This window comes from Syngnathus floridae, chromosome 4 (assembly GCF_059516105.1).
Source record: "Syngnathus floridae isolate MCC-2025c chromosome 4, RoL_Sflo_1.0, whole genome shotgun sequence".
Taxonomy (NCBI): domain Eukaryota; kingdom Metazoa; phylum Chordata; class Actinopteri; order Syngnathiformes; family Syngnathidae; genus Syngnathus; species Syngnathus floridae.
The window spans coordinates 10,563,898-10,583,959 of record NC_142416.1 but is presented as its reverse complement, the minus strand read 5'-3'; the positions used below and the strand labels follow the sequence as shown (position 1 = coordinate 10,583,959).

Genomic DNA, 20,062 nt, shown 5'->3' with positions numbered 1-20,062 from the left:
AGGTCAGCCATGTTGTTCGCGCGCTGCCGGTGACCACGTGTCCGGCACTGCCGAGTCGACCATGTGGAGCAGCAAGATGGCGGCGCAGTGGAGGCCCGTCGACGTGGCTTTAAAAGCCGGCAACGTGGACTTTCTGAGCACCAGAAGCCCTTGCCAGGTATCGTTTTCGCCACTTAAGCGACTACGCTCATCGAGTAGGATTATGGTCGATGTTTTGGAGCATCGTAGTGAGGTTGTTTGACCGGCATATCCGCGTGTGGCGACACGTGGCTGATACGGGCTTGGCAGCAGTTAGCGACCTTTTAACTGTTAGCTGGTTTTTTGGCCCCCCAAAGCACGGCCAGTGCTATCTGACACGTACAATTTACACTCTGGGTATTCTAGTCTGACTTCCTGCATGTGAAATAAGCAGTGCACAAAGCGAATAGTACACAATTTCCTTACTCCAGTGTTCATTCAATTCTGCGCTGCTCACTATCAGAACATTTTGTTCCGTTCTTCGTTAACACAGAAGACGAACGAGATTGAAGAGACATTTGATATCCTTTTTGAATACGTGTTTAATTTTGAACGATGTTTACTCAAACGCGTCACATGCATTTTATTTTGGTCACTATATGTAACTAGGAATTCCAAACGCATAAACATCCTAATTAATATAGACTTAGACTAATAGATCAGAAAGTCTTCTTTTTTGTGTCAATTGGTTTGGCATTGTGTTAAACCGTCTATCTCCCTGGAAATGCCTTTTCCACCTGTTGTTATTGCTTACTGATGGCAAATACATGTCAAATGTTACAGTTGATGGTAATATTTTCCTCCTGGCAACATTAGCTGTCACATCCGTCTTAATGTTATTGTTACTATTGTTTCATATAATTGTACAGCAAATAAAAACATCTGATTAGGTAAATATAATCCACACTCATACAAATATTTAAACACATCAACGTGGTTTACTTAATATTATACTATACTGCAAAAAAGTACTGTTTGAATCTTAAGCATGTGAGTAGAACATGTGCGACCAGGTTATCTTGAGAGAATGTCCTACTGATTTTTAACATTTTAACCAATTTTTAAAACGTGAACAATCCCACTCAGGATGAGAAAAACTGGCGAGTGTGTGCTTCACAGTAAACCCGTTATTAGCGGGTAGTACCAGGAAAAAATGTGATTGGGATTTTGCATGTTCAACTCATATTCCACAAACAAAACATTAATCAGAACACTGTGTTTCGACTAGTTGGGCTGCACAGATCATATTTATTTAAAAAAAAAAATGTGGTTGACTTCTTCTTGAAGGATTTTAGAGTTTTTGATGGCTGAGGATGGATTTTACGGAAAAACATGAAAATCCGATTTTGTGTATAGCGAACTGGATTTACGCCACTACTCTTCTGTATTAAGTATTATCTGGTATACTGAAGAGGACACATACATCACAACACTTGATATTAACATCCCACCAAGTGCGAGTGAGTTTTATTGGTGACGGATGATGACGGTTGGTTGAGTTATATAGTCTGAGCCACACCTCTTGTGAAGCTTCGATTTGAGATATGAGACGCTTCTATTTTAAACGCCCCAGTATTACAGGCTTTACTGTAATGTTTGAGTTGAGCCTTCCCACGTGACCTCGCTCAGTCCATCAAGTCTGGGCGCCAGTCATGCAGAACATCTAAAATGCAGAGTGCCTAGTAACGATGGGAAACCACAAGCCACAGTGGCTGGTGAGCGTAAAAGTAAATCTCTGTCATGGTCGGCACACAAGGAAATCGTGAATTAGACAGTTTAGTTTTCTGCTATCAACACTGTCCAGTAGGTGGATGGATGGCAGCTGCCAGTCACACAGAAAAAAAAATGGTGAATGGTTTTTGATATGTGCTATACAAATTCTCAACACAACCAATTGCTCCTCTACTTCTGTCAAGCAACAGCGCAAGCTGCAGATTGCTTCCTAACTTGCAATTAATCTATGCTAGGAATACTTAAAATTGATCTACAATTCTCAGTATGTATGCACCTAACTCAGTTGATTGAATTATTGCATGGTGTGTATAATGTGTGTTTACTTTGATACATTCCTATTTTTGTCCATATCTCTGCAGATTGGACCATTTGGAGGCAACATGGGTGGGGCGGATATCGACGCACAGTCTTGTATGGAACACTCCATCATGGCCATTTTTGAGGACTCCACTGTTTCATCAGAGGTCAGAGTGCAAGCCAGAAATGGCACTAATTCAGAGGAAAAGACTCCTGTTCATGGCCACTCGCTAAAAGTGTATGGGCCAAAATAACCAGTAGCTTTTGTTACCCATCATAGGACACAAGGCAAGCCGAGGAAGAGAGCGAGACCTTGCTGTCGGCCCTGACTCAGATGTTAGAGTGTGTGGAGGATGATGTCGGTTGCACTCTTTCTCCCTTTGATACCCTGCCAGACACCAAGCTCCTCAACTGTCAGGAATTCGACAACAACATTTCTACTGTAAGTGCAACTACTCTTCATTATTCAGCATCAGCTCGTTCACTGCAGAGAGTATTTCTGCTATCATAATGGAGACATGAAAGTTGGTGTTCATGCAGTCAATGAATGCGGCTATCATCGCCAACAGCTTCTAAAACATCTTGAGAGGCACCCTGGGGAAATTTGTAAATGATGGGTGACCACCATCTACAAACTTTCTGACCATATTTAAAAGTCCGCATTTATTATCATAAAAGCCTATGTTGGGCATTATCCACAACATCTACATTTTTCTTGCTCTTTCCTCCCTTAGTAAATAATTACAGCAGCCAAAGCAATCCACTTCTTTCTTGAGAATCGCGCCATGTCGTTCAATCAAGTAATAGAAGCAGCACTTAAAAATACTGTTAATGGATAACAAATTGCAGTGTCAAAACGTTTGTGCTCTTTCCTATGTCTCCATCTCTCTTTAGGACAAAATAACCTTTTCCGCAAAACTTAGACCAAGAGCCAAGACTGATGACGGAAAGGAAGACAAGAGCAAAGTAGCCAGACTCCAGCCGGCCTTCCGACAACAAAGTCAGACTTTCTTACAAGGCCCAAAAAAGAAGACCGATACTGAAGTAAACGTCTTTACTTCGTCATCTCTGGTCAACCTGGTGAAACTCATGCACCCGTATTGCCTTAAGATGCATGTGGAGGAGGAGAGGCGGGACCATCAAAGCAGAGCTGGACCGTCACAATCGGAGAAGAAACACACAATGCTCTCCCAAGGAGAAGTCTGGAAGTATGAAAAGCCAACTGGAGACAGTGATGAAGATATCAATGTTGTATCTGACGATGATGATGATACAACCTTAAAAGAGATAGAGGAGAATAATGGGGGGATTGCAAAAGATGATAGTGGCAAACTGCTAAAAAGCACATTGCTCACTGGCAATTCATCCAGAGATCTGTTACCCAAGGCAAAGAAAAGGGTCAGTTTTGGCCCCGTTCAAGTGATTTCATTTGATCAATCTGTGGATGCTGATATCAGTGAGGAAACCCTCCCCAGCGTAGCCTCTGCAACTGAAGGTCCAGCTAGTCCAATGCTTGTAACCGCAAAAACAGCATCGGTATCATTAGACGATAATGACAAGGCTGAGGATCCACCGTCAAAAAGAAAGGTCAAAGCTAAATCGCTAAGCCTCCAGGAGTACAGACTGCTGCGACAGAAAAGGCAGCCTCTGGCGGAGAAAATGCGGAGTAACACAACCAAGTGGCCTTCAGTTCCCCAACCCCCCAAAGAACTGATCCCCATTATCTGTTCACATGGGCAGAGACAAAACCTCTGTGAGACAAAGTCCTCACCCCATCACATAGAAAAGTCTACACTTGATATGTGTCCACCCCAAAGAGCTACTTACAAGACATCACGTCGTCATCATCCCAAACCAGTCGAGAAGAAGCCATTGTTTGCTGCTAGGCATCACAGATTGAAATCTCTTCAAAGTAAATCCAAACACACCTCACTTGATGGACTCAAGTCCAAAGATGAGCACACTGCTAAAGAAGCTGCAAGCCAGAAAAGTCCGTTAAAGAACCCAACGACATTCAGCACTGATCCCCCAAACCCTGTCATCATTCGCTTGCCTGTTAGCCAGATGGCCACCCTATCAAATTGTCACCCTTCAGCTGTGTTCGCAGCATCACAAATAGCACCGTCCACTGTGGAACCTCATCCAAATCGGGAGGTGGATGACCAAGTCCTGACGAGACCTCAAACAAAACCTAGTTCAGAATGCAGGAAACCACAAAACCTCATGCTAACACCAGTAACGTGTCCCACAAGACGTTCCCTTCCTGAGCAACCATTACCACCAAGTGCTGCAGCTGAGTCAGGTACAGACCAAAAACACACGTTGAGTATTAGAAGATAATTATTATCCATATAACACAGAAAAAATGTGATTGATGGCATTGCTGTCTGTTTATTCTGCTTAAGGGATTGAAGCCTGTGATCTTACCAGCTTGTTGGAGCAGTTTGAGGAGAAACAAGGTGATTCATCGGCATGAAACCTTTTTGTTGTTGTTTTTCGCCAAAATACTTGTAAAGAGATTTGATCATTTTAGTCTGCCTTGTGTAATTTGACTATCTGACAACAATATGTCGATTGCAAAGGCAATATTAACCAGCATATGGTTTCAAATTGGCCACAATAGAGCATGCGTATTATCAAACGTACGGCTGGTCGATACCACTTTTGTTGTGTATTTGTCACCATGCAGAGATTGTTAACAAGCCTGCCAAATCAGCTGGGTTTCACATGAAATCCAACTAAGTTCTACTTGTTTAATTTCACCCGTTGTGGTTGTCTCCCTTTCAGCTGAGGAAAGCGATCCAGCGAACCTTTCAAATGCTTTCCCCTCAAGTCTGCACGAAGACACAGTACAGACCTCCGCTAAGGAACATGAACCTCTCCGAACTTTGCACTCAGTAAGACCAAAAAGCACCATCGATTATCTGGAGGACCCAAAAAATGTGGAACACGTCACTCCTGAGCCTCTCGGCACTGAAGTCATTGTCGACACTCAGGGAATTGTCAATACTATGAGACGGAAAACCCCACCATCCAAGGGCATTCAGATCATTGATCCTCGCCCTCTGCCGTCCAGGAAGACAAACACTTCAGAGCTCGCCGCATTACCTTACATATGTTCATCGGTGTCCGCAGATCACGATTACTGTGTGCCAGTGGATTATTCAAAGGCCCCTCCTTCTCTTAAGAATACTCGTGAAGTGGAGGAGACCGCCTCTTCTGTTAAATGCAAGCAAGCCTCCATCAGGAAATGTGACTCTCCTATCAGAGCTGATGAGAAATACCAATTAGCCTCGTCTTCATGCACCATTTCAGCCCCCTCATGCACCCCGCTAACGCCTCCGCCCAGCCCTCCGAGCAGAGGACGAGAGAAGAGCAGATACTCGAGAAGATCCCGTCTCTCGGAAAGCTTTCGTTCGTCTTCGTCATCTTCCAGCTCGGGATCCCGCTCCCCCAAAAGACGAAGGTAGTCCATGTTTATGCCCTATTAAACTTTGTTTAGCGTTTTGTGCTCGACTGATATTATCACTCGTGTGTCTGTGTGTCTACACAGGTCCCACCACAAGCGTTCAGGAAGCAGGTCTTGGTCTTCGTCCCCTTCCCACTCCGTCTCTCGTTCCCCACCCCGGCAACGCAAACAGTCTTGCACGCTTTCAAGGTGTAATAGATCGAGATCGCGATCCTGGTCTCGCTCCCGGTCCCGCTCCCGGTCCCCGTCCCCTTCGTCGCCAACTTTTCCTCCGCGCAGAAGCAACGTTTACCGGTAAGTGCAAATGAAGGGTTTTCCATTGCCACACAACCCAATTTGTGATGATAATAGAATGGCACATTGACTTTTATCAATTTTTTTCCTTTTTGTTATTAACATGTTTTAGTGAGTAGTGGTATACTGCAGCTACTTAAGCTTTTTTTTTTTTTTAACTTATGTCTCGTGGCGGTGTACCTGAAGCTCGCTTGTACCTAAAAATGTGTTTCACCACACAAAGCAGAAAAGAAATGACTAAGCAAAGGCTTATAACCTAAAAAAAATCATAAATTGAGCCACTTATAAGTTCCATAATAGAAATTGTATCACTAAAATGAAATCCCTCCATCAACAGAGAGTCCTGGAAGGTCAAGATGGAGCACCAGGCAAGACTACAGAAGCTGAAAGCCATAGTAAGTGCTGTCAGAGCTCTGTCAGAACAACTAGTGTCTTACAATAGTAATTGTTTGGTGTGCAACACGTGCTAAATTTTGTCTAAACCCTTTTGCCAAAGGATGAGCGCAGAGTTGTGTACGTGGGCCGCATCCGCAGGTCAATGACGCACGATGAACTGAGAGAGCGCTTTTCTCATTTCGGAGAAGTAGAATGCGTGTCACTGCACTTTAGAGAAAAAGGGTAGGTACGCCGAACACATTTCCTTTACACTGTAATATGACTGCATATTGTGAAGTATTAAAATGTTTTTTTTTTCTTCTTCTTCCTAAAGTGACCATTATGGCTTTGTCACGTTCTACCACATGGACGATGCATTTGCAGCCATCGACAATGGCGGAAAACTAAGAAGGGCTGACGAGCTGCCCTTTGACATCTGCTTTGGAGGAAGAAGGCAGTTTTGTAATTCAGACTATGCCGATCTAGGTAAGAGATTAGCCAAACGCATATACAGTGCAACTTCTGATGCCCAACGCAATTATTGGTCGATCTCGCTGTTTGTCCATACAATAAAGCAATGACTTTTCAATCCAGTAAGCTCCTGAGACAATGACCAATGACTGGTTAGCCACTGGTCACTTAGCCTTTTTCAAATGATTTGTAACAGCAATAATAAGAAAATAGTGGAAATTACCACCCTTTAGATGCGGTTTGTCAGTCAATAAAAAAGACCAATGTGTAATGCGAAGGTGCATCACCTATTTGCAAGCTTCACATTCATGTAACCAATGGAAACACAACAATACTTTAACATGGACAACACACATGGTCACATCAGACCAAAGACTTGAGGGACTGCTGAAGTTTTACTGATTTAAATGTGATGTTCGGTCATAGCTGCATGCTAAAGTTCTGTACATAAAGGTAAAAAGTTTCCACAAATGCTGCTGTAATGTATGACTTAAATGGCATCCCGATTTAGAAGTTCCACTGTATTGTACATTTTTCCACAAAGTGTCCTGTCTTTTATTAATGGGTGATTCTTAGCATTGAACATTTCCATCCTTACCTTGGTTCACTGAACATGTTATTAACCTTTGTTCCTCAGATGCAAAAGTGGATGCAGAGCCGTCTCCACCCAAGAGCAGGTTTCAGGAGCTTGACTTTGATTCGTTACTGAAACAAGCCCAAAGAGGACTGAGGTAGCAGTGCAGAGGGCCGGCGAGAAGAGAGAAAACCACCAACCTTTGAGCTTTTTGCTCACATTTATGTAGCAAACTTGGGTATGTTTAATCCCTTGTGACACCCCCCACCCTTGAGTTCATGACAGGGGGAGGCACTGATATTAGAGTTAGGTTTACAAAATAAGCCAAATGGAGTAGTGCATTTGCCATTTAATTGACAGCCACTTATGAAAAAAAATGTAAGCCTCAATTTTACGCGCTTTGATTCTACGCGACTTTCTGTCTAATGCGATTTGGTCATGGACCCCAGTTGTTTTATGTCATATTTTAAATAGACAATATGGTTGAAATTGTGGTGCGAAAAGACAAGAGGCAGTTTCTGCTTTTGAATACGCAACGGCATCCATCCATCCATCCATCCATCCATCCATTTTCTATACCGCTTGTCCACACGGGGGTCGTGGGCGTGCTGGAGCCTATCCCAGCAATCAGGCGGGGGACACCCTGAACTGGTTGCCAGCCAATCGCAGGGCACACAGAGACGAACAACCATTCGCACTCACACTTCGGGACAATTTGGAGTGCTCAATTGACCTATCAAGCATGTTTTTGGGATGTGGGAGGAAACCCACGCAGGCATGGGGAAAACATGCACACAGTGAGGGCCGGAGGTGGAATCGAACCCGCATCCTCCTAACTGTGAGGCACTGCAGTGTGCTTTCAATTTAGGTTATTGCATTCTATTTGTTCACCCCTAGATGGCATTGAAAAATAAAAAAATATCTACACTGTTCCTTTAATTTAGGTAAAAATGAAAATAAATATTGCTCACACACAGGAGAGGTAAAATGGCAAAGAATTCCAAGCAATTCTTTTTTTGTTTTGTTTTTTAATCTTCATGCATGTGAGCCTCTACCTCTGTAAGCACTTGTACTTGTGTCACATTTATCACAGCATTTTTTAATGAAGCCATTTTGATATATTTCTTGCATTCCATAACAGAAAATGTTCATATATAAAAACAAATAAAAAATTTTGTTAACCTCAAGATGTGGTATTTTTTTCTGTAATCTACTCGATGGATTGTTCAGTTAATCACTATCTCTGTTTATCTCTATATCTCTGTCTATCCTAGAGAATGAATCCAATATATATAGATATACTCATAGCCTCTCACGATACAATTTTTAAAAAAAATAATCACAGTCTGTGATAAATTCTGTGGATTATGTGAATTTTGATCATGTACATAGATGTTATGTAACGCTGTTCATGTGGCCTGTTCAAAGGCAGTGTACTGTGCCTTTAAGAAGCCGGTGCACTGTCACTTTAATACGATCTTCCGGCAGCAGATGACGTCGGGTCCATGCGCGAACCGCGGCCCTTGTAGTGGTGAACTTCACTCATCCTCAATTGTGGTTATTTATGTGCTTACTACATATTTACAAGTGCAGACTTTAGAGCTTGGCATCTGCGTGTTACGCAACGGATGAATGCGCGCGCAGGCGTGAGAAGAGACTAAAGGGTGGTGCTTGAATTACTCCAAGCCATGACTGACAGGGGCGTTTAAAACCTCGAGAGACGCTCTACTCCAACAGAGGGAATGTCAGTCATGGCAACTTCAACCAATGTCAGCGAGAAAACACAAGGTCGGGCCAAGCGCTTCATTGGCGGCGTGGTCGAAGGTGAGCAACCCGGAGTTCGGTCGCCCCCACCAACAATAGCATTGTTTCTGGGGGCGCGTGGAGAATCGGCCCCTCCCCCTCATGTATGTAAACATACATGCATCATCATGAGTTTTTACCTATGCAATTTGATTTATTATTTCTGTTAAATTGTATTTAAATCCGACCTTTGCTCGCTGCAGGATTTTATGGACGACCCTGGACGATGGAGCAAAGAACAGAACTCTTCAAAAGGTAGAATGGAACTCAAAACATTTTTAAGCTGCATCAGTTCGAATCTTTAACAATATTTGCAGTATAATGCAAATATTGTCCCCCCCCCCACACACACACACACATTGTGTTCAAATAAAGTGAAAAGCTCCTGAATTTGATGTAAACGAATTTGATTCTCCTACTTTCTCAGGGAACAGAAGTGGGATTTGAATACCTACCTGTACGCCCCCAAGGATGACTACAAACACCGCATGTACTGGCGAGATCTTTATTCCCCTGAGGAGGCAGGTGAGTCTGTCACCACTCCTAGTGCATTATCAGTTTATTGCTGCTGTGGATTGTCCTCAGGTATAAACATTTAATATTCCACTCTGTTATCTCACACCAGTTGCAGCCTGCTTTCTTTATGAAGAAATAGAATCGATCAGACACACATTCACGCACTGAAATGGCTCAGAAGCAAAAACTGCTTAGCTTGTTTTGGTGTTGTTTATTTTTGTTCGTCCTACATGAACTTCACCACTACATCTTATATACTAATGAATTACGAATAATATGTTAATTATGATAACACTGTAAAATTAATTAGTGATTTCATTTGCAATTGTACACGGTACAAATGACAAAATTGTTCAAATTAATTTGTTTAAAAATATATATAGAAAACGTAAATGTATTTGTAAACATCAAGAACTGCAATTATACGGGGATCAGACTCGTACATAAAATACTTTTAGGATTAAATTATTTTGAAATACTTAATACAAGTTGTGGGGAATAAGCGGTTGCGGAAGCCTATGATTAGTTTATTGTAAAGTGTAGTAAATTCAATGATTTACTCATTTTAATTTTGGTATGCCTTGAGCTATAATTATACCCACAATCAGATGGTAAAAATGAATAAATTAGCTTTACAATTTAATTATTTTAACATACACTAATTATGTTATTCTTATTGTGAATTAAATTTCAATTAAGACATGAACTGTAATTATAAAGCAGACAATGGCAGAAGAAAATAGTAGAATTATAATTAAGTATTTTTACATATACTAACTAGGATAGTAAATGTTAAATGTTTTCACTGTACAGTATATTTAAAACAAATCTATATTGTGCAAATATTTACCATTCAAACTTTTAAAGTCACTCGAAATGTATTCCCAAGACTTCTTATCTACAAACTGTCACTATAATTATAGGGTGTTTCTCAAATTCTTGATAGTTAAAGCATCATGATCTCTGTCATCATTATCTCTGCAGAGACACTGGAAGGTGTTCATTTAAACTTTGACCCAATGACTGTATCGAGCCACATTCCTGTTACTTGTGCTGATAAACAAGACAATATAATTTAAAGATGTTATTCCTTTTGTCTTGTGTGCAGTGCAACTTATAGCCCTGATATCAGCAGCAAGGCAGCACAACATTGACTTCATCTATGCAATCTCTCCTGGCCTGGACATCACTTTTTCCAACCCCAAAGAGGTGGCTGCTCTAAAGAGGAAACTGGATCAGGTAGGACTTTATATGGCTAATCAAAAGCCATGGTTATTTTAAGGTTAAAAATGTGTGACAGATATCATCCCGTACCCCCTTCCAGGTTAGGGACTTTGGCTGCTGCTCCTTCTCATTACTGTTTGATGATATTGAGGCGGATATGTGCCCTGCTGACAAGCAGGCCTTCAGCTCCTTCGCCCATGCACAGGTGGCCATCACCAATGAGGTGTACCAGCATTTGCGAGAACCGGAGACCTTCCTCTTCTGTCCCACAGGTCACACCGAAGAACTTGTCCAAAGCAATTCTCTTTAAATCCTCTGCAGAATTAGTTTAATTTGACTTGAATTGATTCACAGTGCGTTTCTGATTTTCGCATAAATTAGGGACGAGGCCCCATGGGCAATCGCTAAGATCTACAAAGAATATTTATTCATACTAGTGCTTTAAAGCATAAATATACCCCAAACTATTATATCATAGTAAATATATATCAAATTCATCTTACAACATGACTCTTAAAATGTAAAACTGAAAAAAAAAGTGTTTGCAAAAATTACTTCAAAACATAGTTCCTTGGCTCCAAGATAGCACCAATTCAATACATGCCTATACACAGTTGGCTCTTACCTTATTTTTCTGTGAAACTCATTCTGAAATGTTCTTCCCCGAAAATCCAGATTATTGCGCAGCATTCTGCACCCCAAACGTGTCGCAGTCATCTTACCTTCGCACTGTGGGAGACACGCTACTCCCGGGGATAGACGTGTTGTGGACAGGTAATCTCATACAGAAGCACATACAGTGTCATGAAAAAGTATTTTCCTCCCTTCTAATTTTCTTACCCACATAGCTTCCAACTTTATTAAGTGGGGAGCTATGTGGGGAAAAAAACATCATCCAGCCACTGTAAAAGTTTGAAAAAAACGACAACCAAAGTCAACCCAAAATTCAGTTTTTAAATTATTTCACGTATTCAGCGAAAAAAATATTCAAAGCTACCGAACCCTGTGTGAAAAAAGGCCTACTCGGCTTGAAATGCTGTAACATAACTTTAAAAGCCTCATTCACGAAAACACTCCAGTGTTTCTGCAGTACTACAAGGAAGACTACGCATGTGAAAAACTCATGTAAAAAAAACACAAAAATCAGCTTTAGCTGACAATCACTTTTTCAACACAGGGTCATGTAGGTTTGGATTTTTCTTCTCCCATAAAGAGAAAACCTTCATTTAAAACCAGTTTTTTTTTTGTTTACTGTACCTATGTTGCTTTTGACTAATATTTACATTTGTTAAGTATTTGAGTGTGAAAACATGAATTAACCCTCAAACCATATTTTAGTTTTAAACTTGGTGCTTTTATCTGCATCTTATTTGGCTTTTTAACCCTCCAGAAAAAATGCCCAACCTTACACAAGTAAAATTTGATCTTAGGTCCAAAGGTGGTATCCCATAAAATCTCAGTGGAATCCATAGAAGAGGTGTCTTCCATCCTCAAGAGGGCGCCAGTCATTTGGGACAATATACATGCCAACGACTATGACCCACAAAGAATTTTCATGGGACCATATAAGGTAAATACTGATTGATTAAAAATAATTATTACTAATAATAATTATAAATTTTTTGGGATCATAATGAAACTGCATGTGATATCATCCCAAACGAAGAGAATAAATGTGTCAAATAGAAAATGTATACTTCAAACAATAACCCCCAAAGAACACAAATACTATGGGACATCGAAAACATATCATGTGAATTTTACATTTAAAAAATAAATGAAATATGAGGAAAAAAAATCTGTTACATCTTTACCAATCCTAAATATTGATTGAGAATGATAATAGGAAGATGAGACTTAATCCAAGCACAGTAATACACAATGTAAATTGAAAGAGTGTGGAAAAAGCATTGAATAGGGAATCATACTCCCCCTGGCTTGCGCACTCTTAAAATGTTCGTTTCCTTTCAGGATCGTCCAACAGAACTAATCCCCAAACTGAGAGGTGTGCTCACTAATCCCAACTGTGAGTTTTATCCCAATTTTGTGGCCATCCATACCTTGGCTACGTGGTGCAAAGCTTCTCCTGATGGCGCAGCTAGGGATGTGGAAATGGGTGAGCTTGGCTTTTGCGTTTTAATGGAGTCACATTTTTGCTATTTGCTGTGTTTTTATTCTCGCTCTTGTGTGTCTAACATGAGGCGATGAAGAGCAGGACCCCTGCTACAGCCCCCACAAAGCCCTGATGCTGGCCCTCACTGACTGGCTAGAGGAGTTTATGTGCACAGATCAGCCTACAGGTAAACAGTCTCCAACATAGCTTTGAATTTATTTGTTGTTGTTGCGGAAAAAACAACTTCTGATGAAGAGAATACCTCAGTAAATCTTAAAAGTGAAGGAGCTTGTGCAATTTATCTTTGCAAAAAAGGTCGCATAGCCAACATGTGACATATTTTAATTATCTGGCCCCAAAGAAGTTTTAAACACATATTTGTAGAACTCAGGAAAAAAAAGAAACGCTTCAAGCTTATATACACATTTCAGAGCAACACAACTAAATGGTCAAAGAAACAGCATGTGTGGGAAGCATTGCGAGTGAGTCCAATCACAGCTCACCAGTTTCCTAAAGCTGAGCTGAAAATGTGGGGGTTAACTTCCCAAGTGTTACCATTTACTATTAAGACCACAAAACAAAAAAAAAAGTCCAACACTCACAGATAACCAATTTTTCATGATGCGGTCTTTCAGCTTGCTTAAAGAAGGAGTCTTCTGAAGAGGAGCCCATGCAGACAGACCTGGGAGAACACTCGTATGTACCCGGGCCGGGAGAGAACCCACTTTACACAGCTGAGCCACTGACCCTGGATGATCTGAAGCTGCTATCCGACCTTTTCTACTTGCCTTATGAATACGGCTCCACGGCAAAGACCATGCTGCATGAGCTCAACTGGCTCAAAAGCCACAGTCAAGCTGCCGCCGTCGATACGGACCAGGTCAGATTTCACGTAACGAGTGGTGTACATGCATGCTCGTTTTCCACACACATATAGGCCAAGAATAACCTCATAATAATAGTGTATTATAGATCTTTTCAAAATCTATTCGATGATGAATCATTCATTTCAGGAAAAAGGGAAAGTCTTTTTTGTTTTCTGCCTTACTCTGTCACTATTTTGAGGGGTCTTCTTATTGCTGTCAAAAAGGGTTAAGTGCATCACCCGCTGCTGTGTTTCTAGACTGCTGAGTGGCGCTCGAGAGCACGCCAGTTCGACGATATGTGCGAAGCGGTGGTGCGCATGTTCAACCGCTTGTCCAACGCGCCCAATCGCAGGATTCTGTATGACCTCTATAACTACATCTGTGACATCAAGAGCGGCGTCCATCTGGCTCAAGCCTATGTCAAATCACTGGGTGAGAGAAGCAGAATAAATCTTTACAGGACAAAATGTGCGGCTCATTTTGTGCGACAGTGGCCAAACATAGCTGGGGGTGCTTGTGTCTTCACATTGATACCATTTACAGATTGCACCTTGTAAGGACAGACTGAATACATTTTTAACGCTCCGGGCTTAACGTTAATATTTGCTCGACGCAGGAGGGCTTGGCAAACCATCGGCCCAGCTAATGGGTGCTGATCCTGAACCATGGGGCTTCAGAGGAGGACTCTCAGGAGAATTTCAGGTGAACTGACAGCCTCGTTATGGCCGGAGAGCGATGTTCATATGTTTAAGTTCATTTTTATTTGTTTTTTTCCAATGACATGTTTTAAATGTGAAGAGGCAGATGCCTGAGTAGTCCGAGCATGCAACGGGTGGCCATGCATTTGGTGCCCCCATGGGCCTTACCTAACTTCATCCACCTCCTAATACACTCAATGTTACATCACAATCGTAGAAATATTGATAAGTATATAAATAAAAAAGTATATAAAAATATAAATAAAAAAAAAAATAAAGACTATCACATACTATATTGTCTTCAGCAGAGGTGTCAAACTCTGGCCCGCAGTGTAATTTTTAATATTATATATATTTGGCCCACGAAGACAAATTATGCATCAATTAAAAACCTACATTTTTATTATTGTTAAAATTGTGTTTATGGCTGTGCAGAGAATGCTGCCGGGCCATGGAAACAGAGACCTGTTCAAACATCCGCCCAAGACAGCGGTGTACTGCATACGGCCCTACTGTCCTGAGGATAAGGTGAAGTTTCGAAATCTCCTTAACACAGCTCATCTTAGATTTTCATCAACCTGGCATTGCTTTTCCGTCTTTTCTAGATGGACATCCAGAGAATCTTCACAAACATGCAACAAGAAAGACGGATAAAAATCGGCTCCATGACAGATGCCCCTCTTATTAGTGATCTGTAAGTTGCAATTAGACTAGAGATTTGCTAATAGATTTGAACCCAGATCTTCTGATTGTGAGGTAGATGGGATGACCACCAGGCCATCCTGATTTGAATGTGTCTGTTGCAGCTTGTCAACAGGTGAAATACCCCCAAGCCCTCAATGCGCTCTTGTCCTGGAGGATGACATGGGGCCATGTGGCTACATGCTGGCGCTTATGGATGCCAAAGCAGCTGCAGCTTCCGTTCAGGTGACAATTTGGAGACAGTAAATCCAAACAATGGAAAAGCAAAATGAATTCCAAATGTTTCTGCTTTTTCTTTTCCCTCCAGAAGGACACACGTGATCGTGTATTTGAGGACTTCCCTTCATTAATCACTGGACAAGTGCTGCCGAGGGTCACCGACCCCTCTCCGGCGAAACGTATGATTGCACAACTGTTGTCCACCATCAAGAGCTGTGGTAAGTTGACACACTTTAGGAATAGGTCAACTTTTAGCCTACTTGTAAGTCTATCAAAACCAAATTTTCTCACTGTCACTTCAACATTGGTTGCACTAGGAAAGCCATTTAAGCCTTTGTTATCCTTGACATCCATTTACCCATAAAAACAAATACCCTGCTTTCAAATTATAGAAAAAAGATCAATAAGAATTAATTAATCAAATTATACAGACCCAACAAATTTATTATTAGCAATCGTTCTACTTTAACATTCCTCAGGTTCAAAAGGAGTGTTCTGCGAGTTGAGACACAGTGACCGGAGGATGCTTGACTTCTACACCAAAAGTAGCTCCTTCCAACCCCTCAAAATGGACGGTCTCCCTCCAGATGTTATCGCCATGGGAACAGGCCTCTAATCTCAAATTACTTAAGAAAATTGTGATGTTTAGAGAAATTGGTGCAAATACCGATCACAACCGATCATTGTTTACTAGCAGTCATCTACTGCTATGAAAATCGCATTTGCTTAATCAGCTCTATAATTGCAGACTTTTAAGTTACGCATGTGAAGGCAATGTCATTTTTTTAATTTTCAGCACAATAAGTGTGAATCTATTTGTCGGATGGTTTAACTATTTGGTGGACTCATCAGTCCTTCAAAATTTAGTACACTCAGCTTGTTTCCTATTGTCAATGCACAGCTTATAATTTTCAAGATTTTTGTTTTTTGTTTCTTACGCTGCATTAAAAAAATCTATTTGCCATTAGTATAAAATATCTCATTATTTCCACATTTCATATTTAAATTTAGATTAGGACTATGTATTTTTGTCCATGGTCACTTATTTTCAATTTTAAAACAATTTGTCAGATTTGTTTCATTTGGCCAAGAGTGGCCACTATAGAGCAAAAATGGTACAATTTGACATATAGTATGATTTACGGAAATTACAAAATCTAATAGTTTCATTACATTTCTATGTGGTGGTTTAAAAAAAAGAGTTGGCACAATCACACGTCACTCAAAGGGATTCATTTATTGAGTAGTGTTTCTTGCATACAAATAAAATATATTAATGGTTTATTTTTAAATAAAATAGCTCTTGTGCTTATTTAATATACTGATTCATTCAGACTTTCTTTAAAATATGAAATGCTAATCTAGTCAGTATAAATTTGCAAATTGCCAGTCATGGCAAAGCTATAAGTAAGACCATTCAAGTAGTTCATGAACATTCACTAGTGTGCATCTGTTATTAAAAGTTTTGCCTATGTTCCCCTGAGCGTCTGACCAGCAGAATTTAACCGCAGGAGACAAATTGCATAGTTTGTGTGTCATCAATCAATCAATTATGCCAGTGTGCCTCTCTCTACAAATCGGGCTTCATTATTAAAGCCTATTTGGGGTCATGTTTAAAAAATTAAATAGCTGCCTCGTCATTTTCAAATAAACTCCAGGCCTTCGTACTTCACATCTCCGATCTTTGTCTCGGGCATCAGCACCCGACCGTCAAGGCTGAACGCCATGATATAGGAAGCAATCTGGCCCGCGTCCTCCTTAGATTTCAGAGCCAGAACAATCTTATCATCTGTGTCGGGAACAAATTTAAATGAGGAAAAGCCGTGGGTAGGGTTCAGAGGCCCAACACGGCGTGTCGTAATGTTGCTGAAATCCGCCCGGCAGGACAGCAGTAGGTTGGTAGCGCGCCGCTCGTCGGCGCTCTCTTCGTAGCGCTCGTGACTGGCGCGGCGAGGCAGGAAGAACCAACGTTGAAGCCGCTCACTCCATGCAGCGGATTCATGGATAAGGTAGCCTGCAGTAGACCAACAAGGCACACACGCTGTTGTCTGAATGGATCAACGAGACTGACAATAGCGGAAACTGTCGAAACCTGGTGGTTTGATCCCTGCGGCGTTCCGCAGGGCGTTGTAGCGAGGCACCCAGTTTTTATGCTCAACGTCGCCGTCGTAACCGACAACCTTCACCCACTCCGGGTGGTGGTTGACAACCTCTCCAGTGGTAGTGGTCCACTCCTTGCCAAGACCACCAACATACAGGTGCTGGTCTTTCACTGCAAGCCATTCTGCCTTGAAGCCTACAAATGCACACATGAATGTGAACATTATGACTGGTGGCAGCAGCATCTGGCATTTGGGCTTTCAGTGGGGGACTTCCCTGAGTCAACCCGAGCCAAATGTCAAAATAGTAGCAAGTGGCAAGCACATGTCTGCCTCACACTTCCAAAGTTTGGGAATCAAATCTCTGCTTCTCTCTTTTAAGCCTGCCTAACAGAAATAAACTCCTTCTCACACTTATCTCTTTGGCACCAAGATGCCATAAGGTGGAGCAAATGCATTGATTTTCTTTTGTGGCTTGGGCAACCGATTTTCTCATTTCGCACAAAAAAGCACTAATACAAAAGAACATACGTTCCAAGACAAAATCTGCAAGTAGCAAAATCGCAACGAGTTGGAGAAACACTGGGAATGGGAGTATTGAAATTGAACCTACAGTATAGATCGAGTCAACCAAGACAGAAGTTAGTTGACTGACCTTTGGAAACAGACCCATCGCCATCAGGCAGGATGACCCAGGGGACTGCCCGCCTGCCATCAATCCTGTACACCACGCCCGTGCGGTCGTCCACGCTGTACAGACGCCCGTTAAACGCCACCAGCTCAGACAACTCCAAACCTGGAGAAGAGACAGTATTATGAAAGGTGGAGGACGCATGGACAATGGCATCAACGGTCGCTCAACCTCGTCCTTTTTCTGCTAGGTGACTCTCCAGTGTGATAGTCTCCTCGTCCCATTCCACATCCAGTGTGTTGGCACTTTCCGAAACAGTCACGTGACCCTTTTTCATGTAGCTGAACCACGTCTGGGCCTTCGGACTACGTGACGCTGTGTCCAGGTCTGCAATGACTCCTATGCGGTACCTGATGCCATTGTTGGTCCTCACTGGCGGACTTAGTGGGTAGGTGTCATTGTAAGGTTTTTGCTTTTTCTGTAGCTGGGAGAGACGCAGCACATTTTGTCTCCGAGTGTCCCAGAACACGTGGGCATCACCCCCATGATACATTTGCAAGCTGCTGCCGTAGGAATGGTTGTCAGGAGCATCTCCGGAGCCTCCCATGCGGTGCATGTACAACATGAGCACTAAAGCCAGCAGGCTGGCCACAAAGATCGCCCGCCATTTGGGCCTGAAGCGTGAGTCCGAAGTAGCAGCTTGCGTCATGGATGACACGGCCAAGAGGAGGCCTCGGAAGGCGATGCCAAAAGCACTCATAGAAGGATCGTCTTTGCCTTCATCGTACAGTTCAGACTGGCGAGGGTGCAGGTGCGATTCTGGAATGAGAGGTTGAAAAAAATAGATTGCAATGGATTTAAAATATGAAACATTTAATTAATAAAACATCTATTCATTCATTTCATGGTGCATTTATTTATTACTTTTATTTAATTCCATATTTAATTAAGGAATAAATCATTCAATTAATGACATTTTAATTCAATGTATCATGGTGTATTTATTTATTTAATTTTGGCACTTTCTGTCCTCCATAGAAAATGATGACGCATCTTCAAATAACCTGAAGGTTTGTTAGCCTGTGTGATCTCAAACAAAAAATGTTTTGTTTGGTTCTCTTTTCCCTTTTCTTTTCAACTACAACTCAAAATTTGGAATCGCCCAAAATTACGCTAAACGTCAGTTGCATTTACAATGGCAGCAAATTGGTTTTGAAAAAAAAAAAAAATGGAAAGAAAGAGCTAAAAGCCATTTTAGAAAGCGGCCTGCTGTTGACATTGTTCATTCCAAGGCTTTGTAAGACTGCCCACCCCAACTATGTTAGCATCATTCGATTCCTCCCTTACTGACAATAACGTTATTCCGCAAATACATCTTTCAGAGGCAAGAGTAGCAGCGCAAGTCTATGCACACCGATTTGCAGAATGAGAATTTCATGTAAAATTGCACATCGTGAAATCATTGTTGATGATAATTGATTGTGGTGTGGTAAAATACTATTTATCAAATTTGTCCACTTGACTTTAAGACATAACAATTTCATTTCATGGACACCTTGATGTTGGAATATAATTTCCATTGGTTACCAATGGAATTTTTGCTGTCAAATTCAAAGCGTGAGAACAACTGATCCTCTGTATACTTCTATGCTCTCCTTCATGCTCCTTGCACACACACACACGCAACGGTTCTTCAACTGTTCCCACACACGACAGACAAAGAATGCTCTTGTTGTCACTCGTGTAAGCACGACCCATATTTGACATGACTACGCATCACCGACTCTGCCCTCTTCTGGCCCCTTCTTGCTGGAACACTGCATCAACAGATATCATGCTGTTACTACCATCCCTCAAGATCTCTGTCTCGTTCTTTGTGATTGACTACAGGGTGACATCTGCCTGTTGCTCAAATTATAAGTTGGGATAGCGCAATAGAAAATGAATGGATGATCCTTC

At 41.6% G+C, this 20,062-nt stretch overlaps 3 protein-coding genes across 4 annotated transcripts; 2 read left to right on the top strand and 1 right to left on the bottom strand.

The window, feature by feature from the left end:
* Positions 1–46: 46 nt before the first annotated feature.
* LOC148399020 (uncharacterized) lies at positions 47–8,419 on the top strand. 2 transcript variants are annotated; one of them, XM_088374256.1, is made up of 11 exons: positions 47–157; positions 2,112–2,216; positions 2,330–2,491; positions 2,944–4,351; positions 4,455–4,508; positions 4,837–5,515; positions 5,603–5,812; positions 6,150–6,207; positions 6,309–6,430; positions 6,522–6,673; positions 7,296–8,419. In XM_088374256.1, exons 1-11 carry the CDS (start codon positions 62–64, stop codon positions 7,391–7,393), a joined length of 3,144 nt encoding a protein of 1,047 aa, XP_088230382.1. In that variant the 5' UTR covers positions 47–61; the 3' UTR covers positions 7,394–8,419. The 2 variants fall into 2 exon arrangements, with proteins under 2 accessions (XP_088230382.1, XP_088230383.1); XM_088374257.1 differs by lacking the exon at positions 47–157 and adding an exon at positions 383–908.
* Positions 8,420–8,697: 278 nt separating this feature from the next.
* On the top strand, positions 8,698–16,337 carry ogal (O-GlcNAcase like). Its single transcript, XM_088374258.1, has 17 exons — positions 8,698–9,056; positions 9,239–9,290; positions 9,463–9,560; positions 10,660–10,790; positions 10,876–11,047; positions 11,451–11,549; positions 12,206–12,345; positions 12,747–12,891; positions 12,977–13,075; positions 13,524–13,768; positions 14,012–14,186; positions 14,371–14,456; positions 14,888–14,980; positions 15,058–15,146; positions 15,259–15,379; positions 15,462–15,591; positions 15,853–16,337. The coding sequence occupies exons 1-17, from the start codon at positions 8,975–8,977 to the stop codon at positions 15,987–15,989; spliced, it is 2,094 nt and encodes a 697-aa protein (XP_088230384.1). The 5' UTR covers positions 8,698–8,974; the 3' UTR covers positions 15,990–16,337.
* A 250-nt stretch (positions 16,338–16,587) lies between these two features.
* On the bottom strand, positions 16,588–18,863 carry cant1b (calcium activated nucleotidase 1b). Its single transcript, XM_088374273.1, has 4 exons — positions 18,335–18,863; positions 18,128–18,268; positions 17,466–17,669; positions 16,588–17,387 (listed from the first exon to the last, which is right to left on the bottom strand). The coding sequence occupies exons 1-4, from the start codon at positions 18,861–18,863 to the stop codon at positions 17,017–17,019; spliced, it is 1,245 nt and encodes a 414-aa protein (XP_088230399.1). The 3' UTR covers positions 16,588–17,016.
* Positions 18,864–20,062: the final 1,199 nt, after the last annotated feature.